At 42.4% G+C, this 23,555-nt stretch overlaps 1 protein-coding gene across 8 annotated transcripts in view; it reads right to left on the bottom strand.

Annotated features, from left to right (window-relative positions):
- Positions 1–23,555, bottom strand: part of LOC132406455 (GEM-interacting protein-like) — a 111,546-nt gene that overhangs the window by 76,329 nt on the left and 11,662 nt on the right. Inside the window, exon 1 of one of the 8 annotated variants that reach the window (XM_059992169.1) lies at positions 22,433–22,749. The exons of 6 other annotated variants lie outside the window; for them this stretch is intronic. In XM_059992169.1, coding sequence (XP_059848152.1) covers positions 22,433–22,454 — 22 coding nt within the window. In that variant the 5' untranslated portion in view covers positions 22,455–22,749. Of the gene's footprint in view, positions 1–6; positions 114–22,432; positions 22,750–23,555 lie in introns of those variants that run through there. One more of the 8 variants, XM_059992170.1, reaches the window with a different exon arrangement.

Genomic DNA, 23,555 nt, shown 5'->3' with positions numbered 1-23,555 from the left:
ACTTACCTCTTCTAAATCTATTTCCTGTTGGCCTTCAGTGGGCTGACCAGGCTTCCACTCTGCTGAGGAGGTTCCTTTTCCATTATTTTTACCGCAGCTCCAACGAACACTGCCAAAGAGACCATCCTTCCTCTCTCAGGCGAGACTGAAGGCAGCAGGGCTTGGCTGACCATCTGACGGGACAGGACACTGCCACACCGTTCATCCCTCTGCATACTTCCCTCATGAACACTCTTCCACTAGTAATCGTTTCAAAGTGGTTAAGACCCGGGTAACTTATCTGTAAAACTTGGCACAAAGGCTAATTGTGATAATGCTAAATAAAAAGTTCTGGCTTAGATCAGCTGGCCCAACCCAACCTTCATTCTGGGCCTTCTTGCTGCAGGTGCACTGTGCTGACAGCGAGCTGTCAGAATGCTCATTTTAACAAGATAATCCCACCGAAGGCTGATCATTCACCACCACCTCTCTGTCCTCCCTTTTAATTCAACACACAAGATACAAGGAGACCAACCCCACCCAGTAGCCAAGTTTCTGAATAGTCAACGTATGTATTTGAACATAATGAGAGACCAAGATCCGAGTCAATGAAATATACAGTGGGGGTTGACCTTTCACTCAATGCACAATATTCCAGCAAATTGCGTGTTTGCCTCACAGCTGGTGCTTGGTTCAGTCCCTGTGCAGTTTGCATGTTCTCCTTATGGTGCTCTGGTACCTTCCCCCAACCCAAGGAATGGAGAAGATGAGGAAGGAAGAGGTAAAGTGGGAAAAGGTAGAAATTTCAGCATTTCCTCTGCTACCGGTGTCAGGATAACTCGTCCATAGTTCTCAGTTTTCTCTCTGCCCCCCTTCTGATGTACAGCTCCTATGTTCTACCTTTAGATCCATGGGAACTATTCTAGAATTCATGGAATTCTGGATGTTACAAACGTCACATCAACTTTCTGCTCCTTGAAAACCTCAAGAAACAGGCCACCAGGTACCCTTCCATTTCTCTGTTCTGCTTTGCCAAAAGTGGAACCTTCCAGTGGCTCAACATTTTAATTCCCATTCCCATTCTGATAGGCCAGTCCATGGCTTCTTCTTGTGCCACGATGGGGCCACCTCAAGGTGGAGAAGCAATACCTTTTATTCCATCAGGGTAGCCTCCAAACTAATGGCACAATAATAGATTTCTCCTTCCATTATAAAACACCCTCCCCATCTCCTTTTCTTCTATTTCCCATCTTTTCTCTCCTGTCTATCACCTCCCCCGGTGTCCCTACTTTCTTCCTTTTCTCCTATGGTCCACTCTCCTCTCCTATTAGGTTCCTTCCTCCCCAGCGTGTTACCTTTCCCACCCACCTGCTTCACCTATTACCTTCTAGCCAATCTTCTTAACTCACGCCACCTTTCAATTCCGGCATCTTTCCCCTTCCTTTCCAGTCCTGAAGAAAGATCTTGGCCTGAAACATTAACTGTTAAGAACACCGCATACATTCCGATAAAGAGTATTCAACATTGTCTTTTTACCATTTTCCTGCCCTTGGACATTCACTGGAGATCAAGGCAAAAATCAAACAGCACAGAAACTCGCTCACTGGCCCAACTCATCCAATCTGTGTTGCCCAGCGAGTCAGCCCAATCCAAAGCCCTCTAAACCTTTCCTGTCCACGTAACTATCTAGATGGCTTTTTTCATGTTGCTAACATTTCTGCCTCAACCACTATATCTGCCCGCTTATTCTAAACGAGCACCACCTTTCATGTGAAGAAGCTGCCCCTTTTAAACTTTTCAGCTCTTAAATTCATCTCCATTTGCTTTATAGCACTCTCTACCTGGGAAAAAGACTTTGTGCTTTCACCCTGTTTATACTCCCCATGATATTATATACATATATTACACCAAATCTCATTCTCCTATATTCCAGGAAATAAAATCCTAGCCTAGGCAACCTCTCCTTGTAGCTTAGGTCCCCAAGACCAGGTACATCCTGGTAGAATCTTTATTGGATTCTTTCTAGTTTAATAACATCTTTCCTATAACAAAACTGTACCCAATACTTCAAGTGCACCTTATATAATTGCAGAATAACTTCCAAACTCCTATACTCTATGCCCTAACTGATGAAGGTCGATGTGCAACAAGCTTTCTTCATCATCCTGCCTGTGTGCGCCACCCCTTTCAGTGAAATATGCATGTCCCTCTATTCCATCACACTCCCTAAGGCTTTAATACTCACCTCACCAGTCCTATCAAAATGTAACACCCCTCATTTGTCTACACTGTAAACCATTTCCCATTCCTTAGCCCACATATCTAGCTGATCAAGATCTTTCTGTATTTTTCATAACCTTCTACATTATCTATAACATCTACTTTAGTATCATCTGTAAACTCACTAACCATGCTCTCACGTCTGCCAGCTCTTTCACTTCCTGATAGACTTTGGTCATATTATCTATAGATCATTAGCCAAATGTATTGAATTTTACAGCCGCTTTAAATTTCACTTGACTTGAATGCAAAGTAAACATGAATGGCATGAGTGTAAATGGCCCGACTTGGGCAGTTTCACGAGTAAGACTGAAACTATTTCCAGTTCTCACTACAAGTAGCAAGTAGCATTTAAGTTGCACTGTGTGATACAGCAATGAGCTACTTGGCACAAGAAGTGTAATGGAATATTACTTTCTCTTGCTGGTTGTAACTTGAAGAGCTCACCCCCATGAAGGACTTCTCACTTGGGCTATACTCCGACATCCCACCCTGCACCTTTGACAAATCTTGGCTGAACAATGAAAATCTGACAACTATAGACAATGTAATCCTGTACCAAAAAGTGCTTTCAAGACTCAGGAGGTCAGGCAGCATCTGTGGAATGAGAAGAGTTAACTATATCAACCTGATTAACTTCTATATAATCACCACAAGATACAGATTAAAAGCAAGAGTGAGGAAAGTTTAAAGGAGAGAGGCAAGAATAATTAAAAAGAAACAGATAGCCAAGTAAAATTTATTATTAGGGTACATATATGCCACCACACGCAACCCTGAAATTCTTTTTCCTCTGGTCATTCTCAGCATATCTAAAGAATAGTAACTATAACAGTATCAATGAGGGATCAAGAAGACTCCCGGTTTACTTGCTTTTGAAGATATTCCTCAGCTTACTGGTAAATTTGGTGAGATTGATAAGGAGCGGGGCGGGGCGGCCCAGACATATCGGGGCGCCTGGATCTGGGTCCTGGAACGTGGTACTGCTTGGAGCTCCGACAATTTAAACGTGGGAACAAATAGACTGGAAGCCTGAGTGTCAGGTACAGAGGCGAGGGCCAGGCTGATCTTGCTTGTTCTCCTGTGAATGTTCATTCCTTTCTCCACGGTGCCGAGGCTGTGAACTGATCCAGCTGCTGTGTGCATCTGCGCCGCTGGTGTGAAACCTGGGGAGCGAGGCTTGGTTTGGGCCTACTCCAGCTGCTCCGGGAGTGGATCTGGGGCTCTGTCTGGTTTGGGATGCTGTTGGCTTGCTTACCTTTGCATGATGTGTGTATTTTTTCCCTCTCTCTTTCTCTTTGGACTTTTTCTAACATTGGTTTATTTCAGTTTCTTGTTTTGTGGCCGTCTGTAAGCAGACAAATTTCATTCTTTGATAATAATTGTGCCTTGAGTCTTGAATCTTTGAGTGCAGAAGACAACAAATTGCAAAAGCAAATATAAATAAAACCAATAAATAATCAGATAAAGAGTCCTTAAAGTGAGATCATTGGCTGTGGGAACATCTCAATGGATGGGCAAGGGAGTGCAGTTATCCCTTTTTGTTTAAGAGCTTGATGGTTGAGGGGTAGTAACTGTTCTTGAACCTGGTGGTGTGAGTCCTCAGGCACCTGTACCTTCTACCTGATGGCAGCAGTGAGAAAAGAGAATGGTCTGGGTGGTGAGAATCTTTGATGATGGTTGAGGCTTTTCTATTGCAACATTTCATGTAGATGTGCCCAATGGTTAGGAGGGCTTTGCCCCGATGCACTGTGCCAAATCCACCAACTTCTGTTGGATTTTCCATTCAAAGGCTTTGGTGTTTCCATACCAGGCTGTGATGCATCTAGTCAATACATTCTCCACTACACATTCATAGATGTTTGTCAATGTTTTTGATGTCACGCTGAACTTCCGAGACTCCTAAGGAAGTGGAGGTGCTGCCCTGCTTTCTTCGCAGTTACAATTATATACTGGGTCCAGGACAGATCCAGTGAAATAGTAACCAGCTGGGAATGTAAATTTGTTAACCCTATCCAACTCTGATCCTCCGATCAGGACTGGCTCATGGACCTCTGGTTTCCCTCGCCTGGTCTGCAGTCAGTTCCTTCATCTTGCTGACATTGAGCGAGAGGCTGTTGTTGTGGCACCGAGTAGATAGTTAGCTTTTGTTACAACAACCATTAGGTTGTTGTCGTGCCTGAAACCTGCTGTCAGGGGAGGTGGTGGAAGGAGACACAATAGCAAACTGCAGGCATTCAGACCGATACATAAGCTAGTGGAGAACTGAGGAATATAGACTGTAAAAATATTTGGCATCGTAATCTGCACAGACAAGCTGGTCCAAAAAGCCTGTTCCTGTGCCATTAAGTTTATGTTCAAATGTCATTCACCATACACGAATACCCACAAATACAACCAAACGAAACAGCGTTGCTCCATGGCCAAGGTGCAAAACACACATTACCAGCAGTCATACACAGCACAGGGCACATACAAGACAACAATCACAAAATCAGTAAAACACAGTCACACAAAAAAAATAGTCCAAGATCCTAAGTCCATGAATGTTGTAGCGGTCTGCAAGTCAAACACAATATGGCTTGTGAAAACTGGGAGCTGCACTTAATTCCAGCTTGGGTGCCACACCATCCTGCTCCCACCTCTCTCCTAGGCAGCTGTAAGTAGGTGGCACCACAGCCTGAGGCCTTGACCTCGCTACGGCCAAGGCACTACAGCTCTCCTGCTGTCCGCCAATAAATCAGTGAATCAGACTTGCAGCTTTCCACATTAACAATGTCCAACAGGGTCTTGCGATCACAAGAATAAGCAAATAAGAAAATTGCTCGTTGTCAAGACTGCACACTGCCTTCCGAAGCCTTGCAGACTCAGCACGATCCACACCAAGTCCAACTTCTTCAGTTTCTCCACCAACGAGCAACTCACTGGTGAGGTAAACCTGCAGTGCTTTAAGTTTTTAATATCCAGCAGGGTCTAATATCCAACTGGGGACTGAGGCTTAGTTTGGGCCTACTCCAGCTGCTCCAGGAGTGGATCTGGGGCTCCGTCTGGTTTGGGATGCTGTTGGCTTGCTTATATTTGCATGATGTGTCTATTTTTTTCCCCTTTCTCTTTCTCTCCGACTTTTTCTATAACCATATAACCATATAACAATTACAGCATGGAAACAGGCCATCTCGGCCCCTCTAGTCCATGCCGAATGCTTACTCTTACCTAGACAAAATGTTTTTAAAAAGACAACAGCACTTTTGTATGGGCCTGTGGAAGGTGCTGCGACCAAGCACGCCTCCATCTGTACCTTTATGTTCTACATTCAGCAGTTTATCCCCATCGCAACCCCAGCCTCAGCCAATCTGAGAAATCCCCTTTGTCCTGTCCATTGCAGAATCAGCATTACATTGTTCAGACAGAGAGCCCACCATCCAAGGGCAACAATATGCCAGACTCATCAACAACACCAGTGTCACCTGAATAAATCAATAAATTACCTGTCAGTTACTTATCAAGGATGATTCTGTTAATCAATTGATCTTTAAATACAGACTTGCATTGGACACATTTGGTCCATTTCTAACCCCTATATTACTGATGCCCGACTATAATTCAATCATTGTTCTTGAATGTCCTTCTTTGGTCTCTTATGATTCCCTCTATTGCTCTAACAGGTTTAGTTCTTTGCAGACAGCCACTTTAGTCTGACTGCCACTCAGCGATTCAGGAACAGCTTCTTCCCCTTTGCCATCCGATTCCTAAATGGACATTGAATCATTGGACACTACCTCACTTTTTTTAAATATAAAGTAATTCTGTTTTTTGCATGTTTTTGAAAAATCTATTCAATATAAGTAATTGATTTACTTGTTTATTATTTTGACATTATTTATTATTTTTTTCTTTTAGATTATGTATTGCATTGAACTGCTGCTGCTAAGTTAACAAATTTCATGTCACATGCCAGTGATAATAAATCTGATTCTGATTTTCCTTCTACTGTTCTTAACTAGCTTCAATGCCTGAGATTATCAATGCTGTTTCTTATCTGCAACACCTCTTTCTACTACGCAATGACAAACAACTACTCAACAACATTCCGTTAAGGTGTTATTGGTGAAGCTCAGCAACTCGTTGCTTGTGGCAAAAAAAAAACTGTATTTTATTAATCACATTTTTTTCTGGCAAATGATTACTGCAAACAATAGCCTGCAACTTCCCTGTCAGAGTTCAGCTTTTAAACTGCCTCTACCGCCTGGCAACTTTGCAGTGTGAACTGAAGTCTCAAAAGTACAGAATGGTTGCAGTGTGGCGTGGTCGGGGCCCGAGTGGGAAATGACCCAATGTATGGCCAATGCTGGAGTGTACTTGGAGGTATTCGATGCGGCAGAATTGAGGCGGCAAGCCGAGAACATGGAAAGACCCGAGGTTTGATTGATTTAAGTATTAGCCAACTGGAAAGGTTGGGTATGGGCCAAATTGAGGTGGCGGGCCTCAGGTGCATGAGCATATTGAAGTGGTAAGGTCTGGGTCCGAGACTGAGGAATAATCTGAGGTTTGGATGATTTAAGCACCAGACCAAATTGAAAAGGTCAGGGCTGGAGGTGTGGGACAGATCAGCTAGCTCACTGCTCCACGAGGTTTACTTGTCTGAAGCGGTGGCCTGCAACTAATGGGCTTATGTGGACGAACTTCCGTGAACATCAGCTCTGAAAGCTATTTGCTTACTTTTATTGTTTGCGCGATTTCTTTTATTTTTCTCTGCACAATGCGTCTTCTTTTGTTTTAATGGGTTCTATTGGGTTTCTTTTTTTTTTGTGGCTGCTTGTAAGGGCACAAATCTCAAGGCTGTATGAAGTATACATACTTTGATAACAAATATACTTTGAATAAACAACTTCTGGCTAATATTCCACAATGCCTAACAAGAGCACAAACAGATGTAATAATATGATACTGATGGAGACATTAGACAAAAAGCTTCCATCTGAAATCCTCCTCTTTGATTACCAAGAAATCAGGTTATCTTCCATCAGATTCTTGAAAAGACCCGAAAAAATCCCAAAACTACCTTGGCCTCATTTCAACTTGGATGATGTCATGTTTATTTTGTGCATAAGTAGGTTATGTACAATTTAGTTTAATTTATGGTAACCCATGTTTGTCATGTACTGTCAAAAATCTAATTTTTTGTAACAATTGTAACCAGTGTATGTTGTTCCCATGACTTGAACTCGAAGAAGAGGGAGAGAGACAGAGACATTTAGCGAGGGAATCCCAGAACTGAGAATTCAGATGGCTATAACAATGGGATTGTAGCCATTGCTTATCATGTTGATCGATTGACTTTCTAGAATCCATTCTTTTATCTCATCAGAATCAATCTCACTTTCTTTCCCTCTTTACTTTTGCTTGATTTTCCATCACATTCATTGACATTTCTTCCTGACATTAGTTTTGAATCTTCTTCTCCCCAAAAAATGATGGAGCACTGGCAGTGGGAAACGTACAAGTGGCCAGAGCAGGGAAAACAAAAGATCAGAAAAGTGTTGCAAAGCCAAGCATGCTTGAGGTTGGAAGAAGCAATGGTATGGACAGATTTTAAAAACAGTACAATTACTAATCTGAGACACTTTATACTAGTTTCTAATTGTGAACAGTTGTACTGGACATCTAATGCAAAACCAAAAAAGCCACAATTGTTCATCTTCCATATTTGCCACCTTAAGAGATGGAGGGTTTTTTTTAGCTTTGATCAGAGTGCTCTCAGGGCCATGCCACCAGACAGCACTCCACATCAGACTACACCACCCCTGAAAGCACCCCAATCAATTGCATCGCCCCAATTATTTCCATGTAATCCACTGTCCCTCATGTTCCCATCACCTTCCCTGATTCTCCTGCCATCCACCTCCTTGACAGGAGTGTTACGGACCCTACAACCAGGATAGCTTCCGCGTGTGGGAAGAAATTGGAGCATTCGGGGGAATCTCACATAGTCACAGGGGAGTGTGCAAACTCTACACTCCAAACTGCGTAGGTGGTTGGGAGTTGTGAGGGAGCTGCACACTTTCTGCTGCCTTCAGAATCTTCACAAATGGAGATGAATAAGTCATGTAGGATACTGACAGTGTAGCTAGGGAGGAGCCAGTACCATTGGTGGAGGCATTAGGATGGGGGTCTTGCCCTCAATAAATGATGGAAAAGCAACTAGGATCCATTAACACTTCTCATGCTCTCAGTCCTCAGTAACCTCCAATTCCCTGGCACTAACCACTTGATTTTCCATGGTCCATCAAGGAAGTGTCAAAAATCTCCTCTTCTTTCTTTTCAGAAGAACCTACCACTTCCCCTCCATCACCACCACCCTCCTCCATTTGGCAGAATTGGTCCTTACATACAACAATTTTTCCTTTGGCTCCTCCCATTTACTCTAGACTCAAGGGGTAGCACAAGTATCCACAAGGGCCCCTGTCATTCCTGCCTCTGTGTTGACTGCATAAAACAGTTCATGTTTGAAGCCTTCCTTAGTAATATTTCCCACTCTTCCTCTGCTATATTGATTTCGGCATTAGTGCTGCTTCATACGCTCATGCTGAGCTCATCAATCTTATCAACTTTGCCTCTAACTTCCACCCTGCCCTTAAATTCACTTGGTCCATTTCTGACACCTCCCTTCTCTTTCTCAATCTCTCTGTCTCCGTTACTGGAGACAAGCTGTCAACTGACATCTTTTATAAAGCTACTGATTCTCATGGGTATCTTGACCATACCTCGTCCCACCCCATCGCCTGTAAAAATGCTATTCCCTTTTCTCAGGTTCTTCGCCTCCACTGCATCTGTTCCCAGGATGTGTCTTTTTGTTCGAGAACATCAAAGATACCTTCCTTCTTTAAATAATGGGGGTTTCTTTCCTCCACTATTTATGCCATCCTCACCCACATCTCCTCCATTTCCCAAACATCTACACTCACTCCATCTTGTCCTTACCTACCACCTCATGAGCCTCCGCATCCAACACATCATTCTCCGCAACTTGCGCCAGCTCCATAGGGATCCTACCACTAAACATATCTTTACCTGTACCCCGCACTCCGCTTTTCACAGTGACAGCTCCCTCCACAATCCCCCTGTCCATTCATCCCTCCCCTCTAATCTCCCTCTGAGTACTTATCCCTGCAAGTGCTACACCTGCCCATTCACCCCCTCCCTCACTTCCATTCATGGTCGCGAACAATCCTTGCAGGTGAGGCAGCACACCACTTCCAATTCTGCTGGTCTTGTCTATTATGTCTGGTGCTCCCGACGTGGCCTTCGCTACATTGCTGAGATCCATGGTAAATTAAGGGGACTGCTTTGTCAAGTGCCTCTGCTCCATCTGCCAAAAGTGGAACTTCCCAGTGGCCAAACATTTTCCCATTCCCATATGTTGGCCCATGGCCTCTTCTTGTGCCCAGATGAGACCACCCTCGGGGTGGAGGTGCAAAGCCTTATATTTCACGAGCACTCTTCAACCTGATGACATGAATGCCAAATTCTCTTTCCAGTTACAAAAAAAAATCCCTAGCCCTCCTCTCTTCTTCTATTGCCTACCCTATCCTTTTACCTCTTCTCATCTACCGATCCCTTCCCCCGGGTCCCCCCACCTCTTCCCTTTCTCCTCTGTCAGATTCCAGCCTTTCTTTACCTTTCCCACCCACCTGGCTTTACCTACCACCATTCACTTCCCCCCACCTTTTTATTCTGGCATCTTCCCCCTTCCATTTCAGTCCTGAAGAAGGGTCTTGGCCCGTGTTAGGAATATTCTGCTCTGTTCTGATCGGAATCAGGTTTATTATTACAAGCACATGTTGCAAAATTAGTTGTTTTGTGGCGGCCATACAGTGCAAGATAAAAAAAATTCTGTAAGTTACAAAAGAAGAGTGCAAAAGAGGAACTGTAAAGTAGTCACGAGGAAATCTGCAGATGCTGGAAATTCAGGCAACACACACAAAATGCTGGTGGAACGCAGCATCTATAGGGAGAAGCAATGTCGACGTTTCGGACTGAATCTATCTCTTACTATCTTACTAGATATTACTATCTCTTAGTATCTTTCCTTTCAGTTAGTCCTGACAAAGGGCCTCGGCCCAAACCGTCGACATTGCTTCTTCCTATAGATGCTGCCTGGGTTCCTGCATTCCACCAGCATTTTGAGTGTGTTACTGTAAAGTAGTATTCATGGACCATTCAGACATCTGATGGCAGAGGGAAAGAATGGTCACCCCAGTACAGGAAGAGTGCGGAAACTTTGTAAAGAATATGGAAGAGATTTATCAGGATGCTGCCTGGATTTAGAGGGTATGAGCTATAAGGAGAGGTTGGGTAAACTTTAGTTGTTTTCTCTGAATTGTTAGAGGCTGAGGGGAGACCAGATAGAAATTTATAACATTTTTTTGAGAGCATAGATTGCCTCTGAATCCTAGAAGAGATTGGACAATCTGAATCTCTCTCACAAGGTAGAAATGTTGAATGCTCAAGGACATGCATTTAAGGCAAATGTGTGCTCAGGGATGTGAGCTAAGCCCACTGGTATCCATGACTGTGAGGCTAGGTATAGGTCAAATGCCGTCCATAAGTTTGCTGATGATATGACAATTGTCAGTAGAATCTCAGATGGAGACAAGAGGGCATGCAGGAGTGAGATATGGCAGCTGGTAGAGTGGTATCACAGCAACAACCTTGCACTCAACATCAGTAAGATGAAAGAGTTGATTGTGGACTTCAGGAAGGGTAAGACAAGAGAACACAAACCAGTCCTCATAGAGGGGTCAGAAGGGGAGACAGTGAGCAAGTTCAAGTTCCTGGGTGTCAAGATCTCTGAGGATCTAACCTGATCCCAACATATTAACACAGCTACAAAGAATACAGCTCAGTGGCTATATTTCATTAGGAGTTTGAGGAGATTTGATTTGCCAACTAAAACACTCGAAACCTTCAACAGATGTACCATGGGTAGCATTCTGACAGACTGCATCGCTGTCTGATGGGTGTGGAGGGGGGGCCTAATACAAAGGATCAAAGGAAGCTACAGTAGGTTGAAAATTTGTCAGCTGCATCTTCAAGGAGTGGCGCTTCAGAAAGGCAGTGTCCAATATTAAGGAATCCCATCACCCAAGGCATGCCTTCTTTTCACTGTTACCATCAGGAAGGAGGTACAGAAGCCTAAAGGCACACACTCAACGAATCAGGACCAGCTTCTTCCCCTCTGCCACCTGATTCCGAAATCAACATTAAACCCATGAACACCACCTCACTTTTATTTTTATATTATTTCTGATTTTGCATTGTTCTTAAATTAACAATTTAACATACATACATATGCACTGTAATCGATTTACTTATTTATTCTATATTATCATCTTTGGCATTGCACTGCTGCCGCTAAGTTAACAAATTTCATGACATATGCCGGTGATATTAAACTTAATTCTGACTCTGAATGGAGGGGGAAGAGTTTAAGAGAGATATGCAGGACAAGTTTTTTTTTGGTACAGAGAGCTGTAGCTGCCTGGTACAGGTAGCCAGGAAGAATAGCGGAGTTAGATACAATAGTGGCATTTAGATAGACACGTGAACATGGAAGGATATGGATCAGATGCAGACAGAAGAGACTTAGTTTAATTCAGTGCTGTGTTTGGCACTGATACTGTGGACTAAAGGTCCTGTTCCTGTACTGGAATGTTTAATTGCTGAACTCTTAGTCACCCTCTCCCTATCTGTTAAATGAGTTGTACAAAACAAGATAAAAGTTTCTGAACGTTCGGTTCATTTTTTTAAAATCAAGTATTGTTCTTTACTAGAAACTGTATTTCAAAACTGACTTACTCAGTTAATTTCAATACTGATAGTTACTTTGCAAGTCCAGTTACCCTCCACTCCTGAAGTCAGTGAGTCCTCACTGGTGTAAGGTTGATAATGAGTGCTCGCCTTGCTTGCTTATTCTATGTGTGTGACCAGTACATTGCATAGAATCCTAAACAAGAGATAACCTGCAGATGCTGGAAATCCAGAGCAACACATGCAAAATGCTGGAGGAACTCAGCAGGCCAAGCAGCATCAATAGAGGGTAGGAGGGCCTGTTTCTCTTGGTATTTCCAAGCATAAGTTGGACCACATGTTCCACCAACAACTAACACTGAAATTTTATAAATAGAATCCCTTGATAAGCAATGATCCTAGAGGAAGAGGGACCTTAAAGGAAAAAAAAGAGAAGACCTTATTTAGCTTCTGTAATTGATTTAAGCCAGATTCCTGCTCTGATTTGGCTCCTTTTAGTCAGAACATTTGTCGCATTATTTGTTCTCTGCTATCTCCGCATGTCCAGCGTCACAAAGGAAATTAGGAGCAGTGGTCAGCCATATGACCCCTCAAGCCCACCCTGTTGTTCAATATTATCTGTCCCAGGAGTCTCCTTTCCTTCTGCACCAGATCCTCATAAGTCAGTAGCATACATCAGCTCCATCATCCAAATCATCTGGTGCACATCTTTGGTTTCTACATACAAACTTGAGAGCACCTTTCCCAGCTACTGGTGTGATGGTGTGATGCATATTTTTAGAGAAATGCTGAAAAGTTATGACTCATAGCAATAACAACTTGCATTTAAATGCCACCTTTAACATTACAAAGTGTCCCCATACACTTCGCAGGACTGTTATCAAATGCAATTTGACCCCAAGCCACATAAGGAGATGGTTGGGCAGATAAGCAAAAGATCGGTCAAACTAGAGAAACATCTTCGAGAAATGATGGCTGAGAAAGTTAAACAGGTTAAGGGAAGAATATATGACTCTCAGGTCTTTGATATTTGAAGCATGGACTCTAAAGGGCAAATGAGTAATGAGAAGGCCAGAATTAAAGAAGCACAGGCATCTGGGAGGGTTATGAGAGAAAGGATGGGGCAAGGCAATACATATATACAAGAATTTCAAAAATGAAACACACCATAACTGGGAGTTTATTTTATTTTACTTTATTTTTATTGAGATAGAGAGCGGAGTAGGCTCCGGCCCTTCGAGCTGCGCCACCCCACAATCCCCGATTTAATCCAAGCCCAACCATGGGACAATTTACAATGACCAATTAACCTCCAAAACAGTATATCTTTGGACTGTGGTAGGAAATCGGGACACCCGGAGGAACCCCACGCGTTCATGGCGGGAATTGAACCGCGGTCATCAGTGCTGTAAGCGTTGTGCTGACCACTATGCTACTGTGCTGCCCCATGTAGATCAACAAGCTGGTAGGAGTGGAACTTGCAGATTAGGATACAGGCAGCTGAATTTTGGATGATCAAGTATTTTGGGCTGAGCATTTGCCAATGGAGGAACAGTAGGGCATGGTAATATCGAGGTACCAAAAGACATAAATAAGACTTCTGGATGCAACACAGAAATCATATTGCTGATCCTTGCTGTTTATTAATTACTATCTACAAACCGTGGGCTGATATACTGGACTCCAAATCAAAATTACTGGCTGGTACATGGCAACTGTCCTGCTTCGGACTGTGACCCAAAAGGATTCTCCCCAAATGGCAGTGCTTTGCCCATAGTGGAATGTTTACCATCAGTGTATCCTGCGTGTAAAAATTCAACTTCATGACACCATAAAGAAAAACAGTAAACGGTACTCCAAGAGCTTTGAGTTAACATAAACCTCTGTAAAAATCCCTGTCGATATGACATTTAGCAGCCAGACTATGAAAGTCCCAAGCTCTGAGGTTTCTGAGATGTGGGAGGAGGCAAAACATCACAGAAAGTATTGCACGTGCAATATAGAGTCAGCTAACAAACAGTCAATTTGATCAGGACTTTCTTAACTTTGTCATTCGGGTGCTATTTTACATGAACTATACAAGAAAATGAAACAATTAAAACAAAAAAAGGTCAGTTTTTAGTAAGCATTATGATCACTTTGCACTAAAATGGACTTTTGGTCCTATGACGCTGCTACAAGGTTTTCAGTGCATCTGCACATACATGAACTTGCACACATGACAATGAACTTGACTTTGACATGCTTAACTCTCATAACCCAGGTCACTGCAAGGTTGTTGAGGATTTTGTCAGAACAACAGATACCAAGTGGGAGTTAAATCTTTGCCTTTGGTCTCTCTTGTATACACCAGTGCCCTCTCTTCATCATCAGCCTCATAGGCAGGCCACCTCACCTGCTGCACCTTGCTGGATTCCTCTTATCCCATCTGGAAACTGCCATAATGTACCCTCCATTTGTCCACCAATGCCCTTGAATGGAAAATCCTACAAGAAATCATGAATTCAGCCTAGTGCCATTGTGAAGAAAGCACATCAGTGCCTCTACTTTGTGCACATTAGGCATGTTAACTAAAACCTTGACAAAGCTTCAATAGATGAGCGGTGAAGAGTATATTGACTAGTTGCATCACAGCCTGGTATGGAAACACCAATGTTCTTGAAGAGAAAAGCTTACAAAAAGTAGCAGATACAGCCCAGTCCATCATGGGTAAAGCTCTCCCCACTATTGAGCACAGCATCCATCATCAGGGACCCCACCATCTAGATCATGCTCTTTTCCTTCTGCTGCCATCAGGGAGGTGGTACAAGAACATCAGGACCCAAACCACCAGGTTCAGGAACAGTTATTATCCTTCAGCTAACTAGAGGAGATAACTTTAACATCACTCATTTCATCAGTGAAATATCCTCATGAGTATGGACTCAGTTCCAAGGGCTCTTCAGCTCATGTTCTCAATATTTACACATATTTCTCTCTTGTCCTGTATTTGCAGAGTCTTTTGCACATTGGTCATCCATCCATCCTGTTGGGTGTACTCTTTAATTGATTCTATTACGCAGCTTGGATTTACTGTGTATGCACAAGAAAACAAATCTCAAGGTTGTATATAGTGACATATATGTACTTAGATAATAAATTTACTTTGAACTTCTGTCTCTCCTCCGCCAGAGAAGAAATAAAACCTGTATTCCTCCCTCTCAATAGGTATCAATGCATTCCTAGTATTAAAGTACAATCCAATCCCCGTTCATTTCCTCCAGGTTGTGGCAGATTAGCTACACAGTACAGTCCAGCAGAGGAACAGGCCCCACGGCCCACCATGTCTGTGCTGAACAGGATGCCAAATTAAACTAAATCTCTTCTACTTTCATATGATCTATAATAGATCCCTCCATTACCTAACAGCCTCTTAAATGCACAGACATACATATCTGCTTCCACCGCTGTCTCTCTGACAGCACGTTCCAGGCACCTATCACTCTCTGAGAAAAAAAAGAATGGCCAACATCTTTCCTTTACACTTGCCCCCTCACCTGAAATGGGCTGCCTCTAGTACTTCACATATCTACCCTGAGGAAAGATTCTGTCTACCATATTTATCTATGCCTCTCATCATTTTATAAAAGTCTGTCAGGTCTCCGCTTGGGCCTTCTCATTTCTTCCACTCATGGAGGTATAGAGTAGCTGTAGAGTTCAATGCTGGTACAGCAGTGAGCGGCTAAATGACCAGCTTAGCATTCAGAGGCCTGACCCATTGATCCCACCCTGGCAGCCAGGGAATTTAAATTCATTAATAAATTAACCCAAATTAAAATAAATTTGAATAACTTATTCTATGAAACTATACAAAACTCTACCTGGTTATCAATAACCTTCATAGAAGGAAACCTGTCACCCTTGCCTGTCTTTTTAAAATGGGGCTTAAAGGCACCAGTATGCTCAGCTGTTAACTGGCTCCTCAGGAAAAATGGCAATAAAAAAGGACAAGAAATGCCTGTGTTGCCAGAGTCATCTCAACTTGTAGAATAAATAAACTTAGTGCAGTACTCATTTCTGTTCCCCTGTTGGAACATCCCAATCAAACTTCTCAGCAGATTTGCCTCCATCGTGGTTTGGGACTAACCCATAACTGCAGCTCCATTCTTCTGCTCTTTTTCTTAAAGGTTTCAAAGCAAGAGCCAGACAGACTAGCAATAGTGCAGGCTTGTAGTATAAAGTCAGCCAGCGGCTGTAGATATACTGAGCACATTAACATAGCAGCACATGAAAGCCAACTGCCCTTTCTGCCTTTTAATAAAATCACGGCTGATCTTTCAACTCATGCCATCTTCCCAAAACTTTGTTCTTTTAATCTATTGGTTGATCTGCACTCTGAACAGACCCTGTAAGTGAGTCTGGAAAGAATTCTGACAAATCATTGTCATTTAGGTGAAGAGATTTCTTCTTTTAGTTCCAGCTGACCAACTGTTTGCTTTGTGATTACAACCCTTAGCTCAAGACACTCCAGCTATCTACCCTGTTCAGCCCCATAAGAATTTAGTATGTTTCAGTTAGAACAAGAGAGAGTGTAGGCTTGGTTTGGAGAGTACAAGTCCAATACAAACTATTCTGGTGAATCTTCCTTTGATTTTGAGGATATCCTTCTTCATGTGAGGAGATTAGATGAGTATGGAGTATTCCAGGTATGGCATCACTTGCCCCATATGTTCTTCTTACAGAAACATTTGCATGATGTTACTATTTCACTCAAATTCAAAAAAAAAGGATCAAGGCACTGTTTGCACTTCAGATTTCTGATTGCAGCTTCATGTTCATTTTCAGTGAATCAAGTTTGAATTCAGCCAGATCCCTCTGAACACCAATAATTTGCAGCCTCTCATCGTATAAAACTACTGTTTTTCTATTTCTTCCATTGCTGAATGACTTTACATCTTCCACATTCACTTAGTTTGTCAATATCACATTGAAGTTAGATTCACAGAATCATGCAACAGAGATAAAGGCCCTTGGGTCTACCTCATCCTTGCCAACCAGGATACCCATCTGTTCTAATCCTATTTGTTTGCATCCCTCTACATCCTTCCTATTCATATACCTGCCCAAATAGCTCTTAAACATTGCAATTGTATCTGCCTACATCACCTCCTCTGGCAGCTCATTCCAGTTAACTGCCAGTCTCTGTCTGAAAATCTTATCTCTCAGGTTCTCCCCTCTTATCAGAAAATTGTGCCCACTAATTCTAGATTTCCCTGACCCGGAGAAAAGATTATCTATCCTATCTGTGGCCCCATGATTTTATAAAACTCAATAGAGTCATCCCCAGCCTCCCATATTCCAGTGAGAATAAACCCAACCCATCCAATCTCTTTTATAATAGAGCCCTCCATTCTGGGTAACATGCTGGTGTATCTCCTCTCCACTCTTTCAATTGCTTCTACATTGTAATGTGGTGACCAGAACTACACAATACAGTCTAAGCAATGTTTTGCTCAGCTGCAAAATGATGTCCCCACTCTTATTCTTAATGCACCAGCCTGTGAAGGCATGTATATTGAATACATTTTTCACTACCCTCTAGGTCTCTGTCACTACTTTCAGGGAACTGTAGTCTTGCACCCTAAAGCTCCCCTGTACATCAGCCGTCCCGAGATCCCTACCATTTATTCTACATGTCCTACCAGAACTTGATTCCCTGAAGTGCATTACCTCACACTTGTCTGTACTTAATCCCACATGCTCCCATTCTGCACAAGGTCCCACAAACTCTTCTCACTGCTGCCACCAGAAAGGAGGTACAGGAGCCTCAGGACCCACATTATCAGGTTTATGAACAATTATTATTCCTCCACCATCAGGCTCTCAAACTAATGGGGATAACTTCACACAACTTCACTTGTCGTATCACCAAACCGTTCCCACAACCTATGAACCCATTTTCAAGGACTCTGCATCTCATGTTCTTGATATTTATGGTTTATTTCTTTATTCTTTTATTATTTTTTTATTTGCTGTCTTTCATTGAGTCTATTGTGTTTCTTGGATTTACTGTGAATGCCTGTAGGTAAGTGAATCTCAGGCTTGTGTATGGTGATATATGTGTACTGATAATAAATTTACTTTGAACTTTGCTGTCTCCAACAATTTTTAAGTACTCTGCTAGCTTTCTAATCATACATAGTATACATTAGTCCCTACAGTACACCACTTGTTACAAACTTCCAGTTGTCAATGCACTCATCCAGCACTACCCTCTGCCTCCTATCATCAAGACATTTTTGTATCCCGTTTGCCAATATCCCTTGGACCCATTAGTGTCTTCTGAGCTAGCCTACACAAGACCTTTTAACAGGCTTACTGAAGTCCACTTGAACCATGTATACAGTTTATACACTTTCACATTGACACTGCAAAGTCCTATTTTTATATTCAAATTGATCTGTCTGTAGTTATTTAACATTTATCTCTGCTGCTGACAGGCTAACTGGTCTGTAGCTCACAGTCTTCTCTTTCTTTTCTCAGCTTTCTCATTCTCCATTCCTAAATAATGGGTTAAGTTTACCCTACTTCAAATTTCTGGCACTGTTCTGGAATCTAATTTCGGAGGACAACAGCCAGTGAATTTACAACCTTCACTGCTACCTCCTTCAAGTCTTGAGATGCAAGATCTGCTTTCAGTCCCATTAACTTCCTCAATCAGTTTTTACTAGTAGCAGTTTCTTCCACCTCCTCATTCTCTCTAGACCTGCTGCATTCCACTGTTTTTAGGAGATATTATCCAGGTCTTCCCTGAAGGAATTCGTAAAATATTTCTCAACTTCTCTGCCAGTTCCTCATTCCTTAACATGATATCTCCTGTCTCAGCCGGTAAAGGAGTTGCTTTCTTTGCTAGTATTTTCCTTTCTACACATCCAAAACAAGTTTTACAAATTGTTTTTATAGTCCCAAATCCTACATTCCATTTCCTCATTATACCTTGGTCCTCCTTCGCTGGATTCAAAATGAACCCTCAATCCTGAGACAATGTTCTGACTGACAACTTTAAAACCTCTTTCCTTTGATCTAATATTTCAGCCTCTTTTGTTGAAAAGCAAAATAAGTATGTTCTAATGATATAAATTGTTAAAATCTATGATATATCTACAATAAAAAAGGTATTTTTTTAAACCAATCCAGCTTCCTGTTGTCAGAGTTTTTCCATCACATCTCTGAACCATTACCATTGCAAACTGCTAACTCGATATTTTCCATTCATCGCAAGAATAACAACAGTAATTTGATATAAAAACTTAAAATGCTGAAAAACTCTGCCATGAAATAAACAGAGTTAATGGTTCAGATCCAAGGTTTCTCATCAGAATTATCAGACCAGAAATGTTAATTGTTTCTTTCCCAACAAATGCTGGCTAGTCTGCTGAATGTTTCACCATAATCTGTAAATTATTTCAGATTTGCTATGTCTGAAGTTTCTTTTTTGATTTTCACTTGCTTATTCTCACGCACAGCGGATTGAAATCCCCCTTCCACACACTAATACCTAACCAACAACTGACTTATGTTGGTAGAATGCATCTATATGTAAATAAACTCCACAAAGTACGTAAATTCACACATACTCATGTTTCTTCAGCTCTTATCTCTTGAACTTCCTCAAAAACGCTTGGGGAAATTCTGGAGAATTTTTCTACTTAAGCGGGTGGGTTGCTTGTTGCTATGGTATAGTTGTTTCTCAGACCTAGGGAACTGAAGGGCATCTTAACTCCACTTCACAAGCAACTAATTATCCCACAGTATAATTCTCAAGGTAACCTGTGACAGCAGTCACAGTGCAAATGAACATAACAATGTGTTTATCAGCAGTACCATGGGAGAAACTGAGGGAGGAGGTCCTTTACTACAATGTAAAACTCCATTTTCTCAGTTTCCTCTTCTGAGTAAGAGCTTTTGACCTGAAATGAAACTTCCTTTCTCCACAGATGCTGCCTGACCAGGGGAATACTTAGAGCATTTTCTGTTTTTATTTCAAATGGTGAGATTTTTATGTTGGCAGTACTTCTGAAGATGCTGAAGACCATTCTTACAGGAAGTCAGATTTTTATAATCTTATACATAATGAAACATTTGAACAGGATTGAACAAAACTCAGCACCAAGCAACACAAGATGATGAAGATACATTTGGGAGTTGACTGTACACTGAGCCTTAAAAAGGAAGGAAGGAAAGAGAGGCAGTTGGGTTTGAGAAAAATAACAGGGATATTTGGATTAACAATGGTCTGTGAGGCAAGCAAGGAAGGACATTAAGTCTTGAAGACTATATTGTGTCTGAGGCAGAGACAAGAAGACTGCTAGTGTTTCAGGAACACGGAGAGTCAAGCAGCATCCTTGGAGGGAAATGGACAGTCGACATTTTGAGTTGAGACCCTTCACCTGAATTGACACGCAAAGTCTGTGACATATAGTGTATGAGGTGCTGGGAAGGAACTTGGGAGACTGCATCCAAGTTTGTGTCAGTGACTTTCAAGGAGGAATATGGAGTGGGTGGGTTATAGCATTATTACTCATGATAGATCACAAATGACCTGACTTGGTCTGACCAAGCAGAGTCCACTGCCAAGAAGGCCCACCAGTGCCTATACTTCCTGAAAAAGCTGAAGAAATTTGACCTGTCCCCTAAAACCCTCACTAATTTTTATAGATGCACCATAGAAAGCATTCTTCTAGGGTGCATCACAACCTGGTATGGAAGTTGTCCTGTCCAAGACCGGAAGAAGCTGCCGAAGATCGTGAACACAGCCCAGCACATTACACAAACCAATCTTCCATCCTTGGACTCACTTTACACTGCACGCTATCGGAGTAGTGCTGCTAGGATAATCAAGGACAAGACCCACCCAGCCAACACACTTTTTGTCCTACTTCCCTCCGGGAGAAGGTTCAGGAGCATGAAGATTCGTATGGCCAGATTTGGGAACAGCTTCTTTCCAACTGTGATAAGACTGCTGAACAGATCCTGACCCGGATCTGGGCCGTACCTTCCAAATATCTGGACCTGACTTGCACTACCTTACTTTTCCTTTTCTATTTCCTAATTATGATTTATAATCTAATTTTTTATTATATTTGCTTCGATTTGTACACCAGGGAGCACGAAGCGCAGAATCAAATATCGCCGTGATGATTGTACGCTCTAGTATGAAGTGTTTGGTGACAATAAAGTAAAGATCTACTCCATGAGACACTGAGGAGTATTTGCATTGTTGACGAGTGGGATGAACTCTTACTTTAGGGGAAACGCCACATAAATGAGGAAGGGGCTCCCAGCCAGTACTGTGGAAATAATACATTGTCTTTTGGAAGAGATATTAAACTAAGATTTCTCTTTTTCTCGCCAACTGAAATGAAAGATTTCAACACTGTTCAAAAGAGAAAGCGTTATGAACCTTTGGATGTCTTGGCTAATATCTAAATCAAATTAATTTCACTAAAGTAATTTAACTGGCCATTCATCTCTTGGATTATAATAGAACGTCCCTTACATTGCAACAGTTAAAAACAATTTTCATTTAGGCGCTTTGAAAGGTCCTGAAAGGCAAAGATACATTCCATTATATAATCTACTCTCTGCCTGTCTGAAAGATTCTGCTGTCGACCTTCCTCAATGGTTCTCTGCACTAAAGCCTTTGCAATGGGTGCAGGTGGTGCCTGTGACTAACTGAGCTCCATAGTCCCATGAGAGAAGCTGAGGCTGAGATATGGAATTTCTCTCATTGGTTCCTTGACCTGGAATGCCACAGATCCGAGGTTAAGGATCAACCTGGCTGTAAAGTCAAGGGGAGACTCTTATGCTAGTGGGGGACCGATGAGAGGAAAAAGAAGAGTTCAAGTTCCCTAAAATGTCAAACGATTAATTAAAAAGCACCAAAAGAAACTGACTAGTTGGCAGCTTGATGAAGTTCCAGATCCGCTCCCCACATTTTTTTTTTTACAGTCACCCCTCCTTCCCCCACTATGTACTTCTAAGGTTGCCACGATAAGCTGTTTTGTTAAAAGCCAACCTGTCATCCATTTGAAGGGGGAGAGTTAAGACACTGGGTAAATTTTTACTTGAATTAGCAATAAAGCTTGCAGTGAGTAGTGATCCAGTTGAGACAGTTGTTCTAAGAACACAAAGAATATCACAGGATGTGGTCAGCTTCGACCTAAATGGAGACAAGAACTTAAAGGCTGAGAGAAAAAAAAGCCCCACTTTACTGTCTACAGGAATTTTGTATTTTAACCACACCAAACTCTTTTGAAAACTTCATCTACAATGTCCCACAATGTACCATGCTATAGCACAATTAGAAGGCACTTTTCTTTACCATTCTCCTCTGTAGCTTCCATATCTCCGCGTGCCGATGTCGATTCCAACGTCTCAATTGTCAGCAGCCCTCTGCATTCAGTACAGGAGCCGTATTACAAGGGTAGAAGTGACAAGAGGGGCTCATGGACCGTGCTCCTTTAACAATTTAACTCCCTTGCTGGGCATCGATGCTGGGTTGTCAGCGGCTGATGGTATGCGGGCACACTGGCCCAACGTATGCCGGGTGCTTCAGGGCAGCTGCACCGTCTCATCAGGGTCTGTGACATCAGCAAATCTGCAAAGCTAGTGCACTTCCTCCTTGTCGACGCCTGCAAGAATTTACCCACTGCAGAGTCTTTGGTTTAAACTAACCTGGGTTCTTCCGGTTCAAGAAACTGCAGGCTGCTATCAATTGAGTAGGTGGGGTGTTCAGGCCAGAACAGCTTGCACTCTAGTCTTCCGCAAGTCTGGAAAACCTTTGCACTGAAAACTTTCTTCTAGACCACCTTGCAGTGGGGATGGATGATTCAGCCCTGGTTCTCAACTCTCTCACTAGAGGAAGTAAAGTATCTCAGCATCTACCCTGTCAAGGATCACACAGGGTCACCCCTCATCCTTCTATAAACCCAATCTGTTTAGTCTATTTTGACAGAACAACTGCTGATCCTTTAAACACTAAAAATTGGCGAGTTGCTTGTTATGTCTCCCCTCTTGCTGTGAAACAGGGACATCTCTTTTCCCCTTATTGGGGGAAAGAGAGCCTGTGGGCTGTTGAATTACCGGGTGAACGAGTAGTCTTTGCGGTACTGCAAGTCTGTGTCTTTGTTGATGTTTTGGTGCATGCTTGAGTGCTCGGTGGAGGGTGCCAATGCTTTTTATTGCTGGTGGGGGGGGGGAATGGGAGTCACTGCCTTGCTGCTGCTTAAGCGTGGGAGGGGGAGCTGGGGGGGGGGGGTCCTCTGGGGTTCTAAAATTTAACTGTCATTGATTCTTTGGAGCACTCCTGTTTTCATGGATGTTCGTGGAAAAAAAAAGCATTTCAGGATGTACAGTACATTGTATACATTTCTCTGACATTATAGGTACCTATTGAAACTTATTGATCCCAGGAACTAGCTTGGTGAATCAACTCTGAATGTCCT

Source organism: Hypanus sabinus, chromosome 16, assembly GCF_030144855.1.
Source record: "Hypanus sabinus isolate sHypSab1 chromosome 16, sHypSab1.hap1, whole genome shotgun sequence".
NCBI lineage: Eukaryota > Metazoa > Chordata > Chondrichthyes > Myliobatiformes > Dasyatidae > Hypanus > Hypanus sabinus.
The sequence above is the reverse complement of the archived record's forward strand: the minus strand, read 5'-3'. Positions and strand labels throughout refer to the sequence as shown.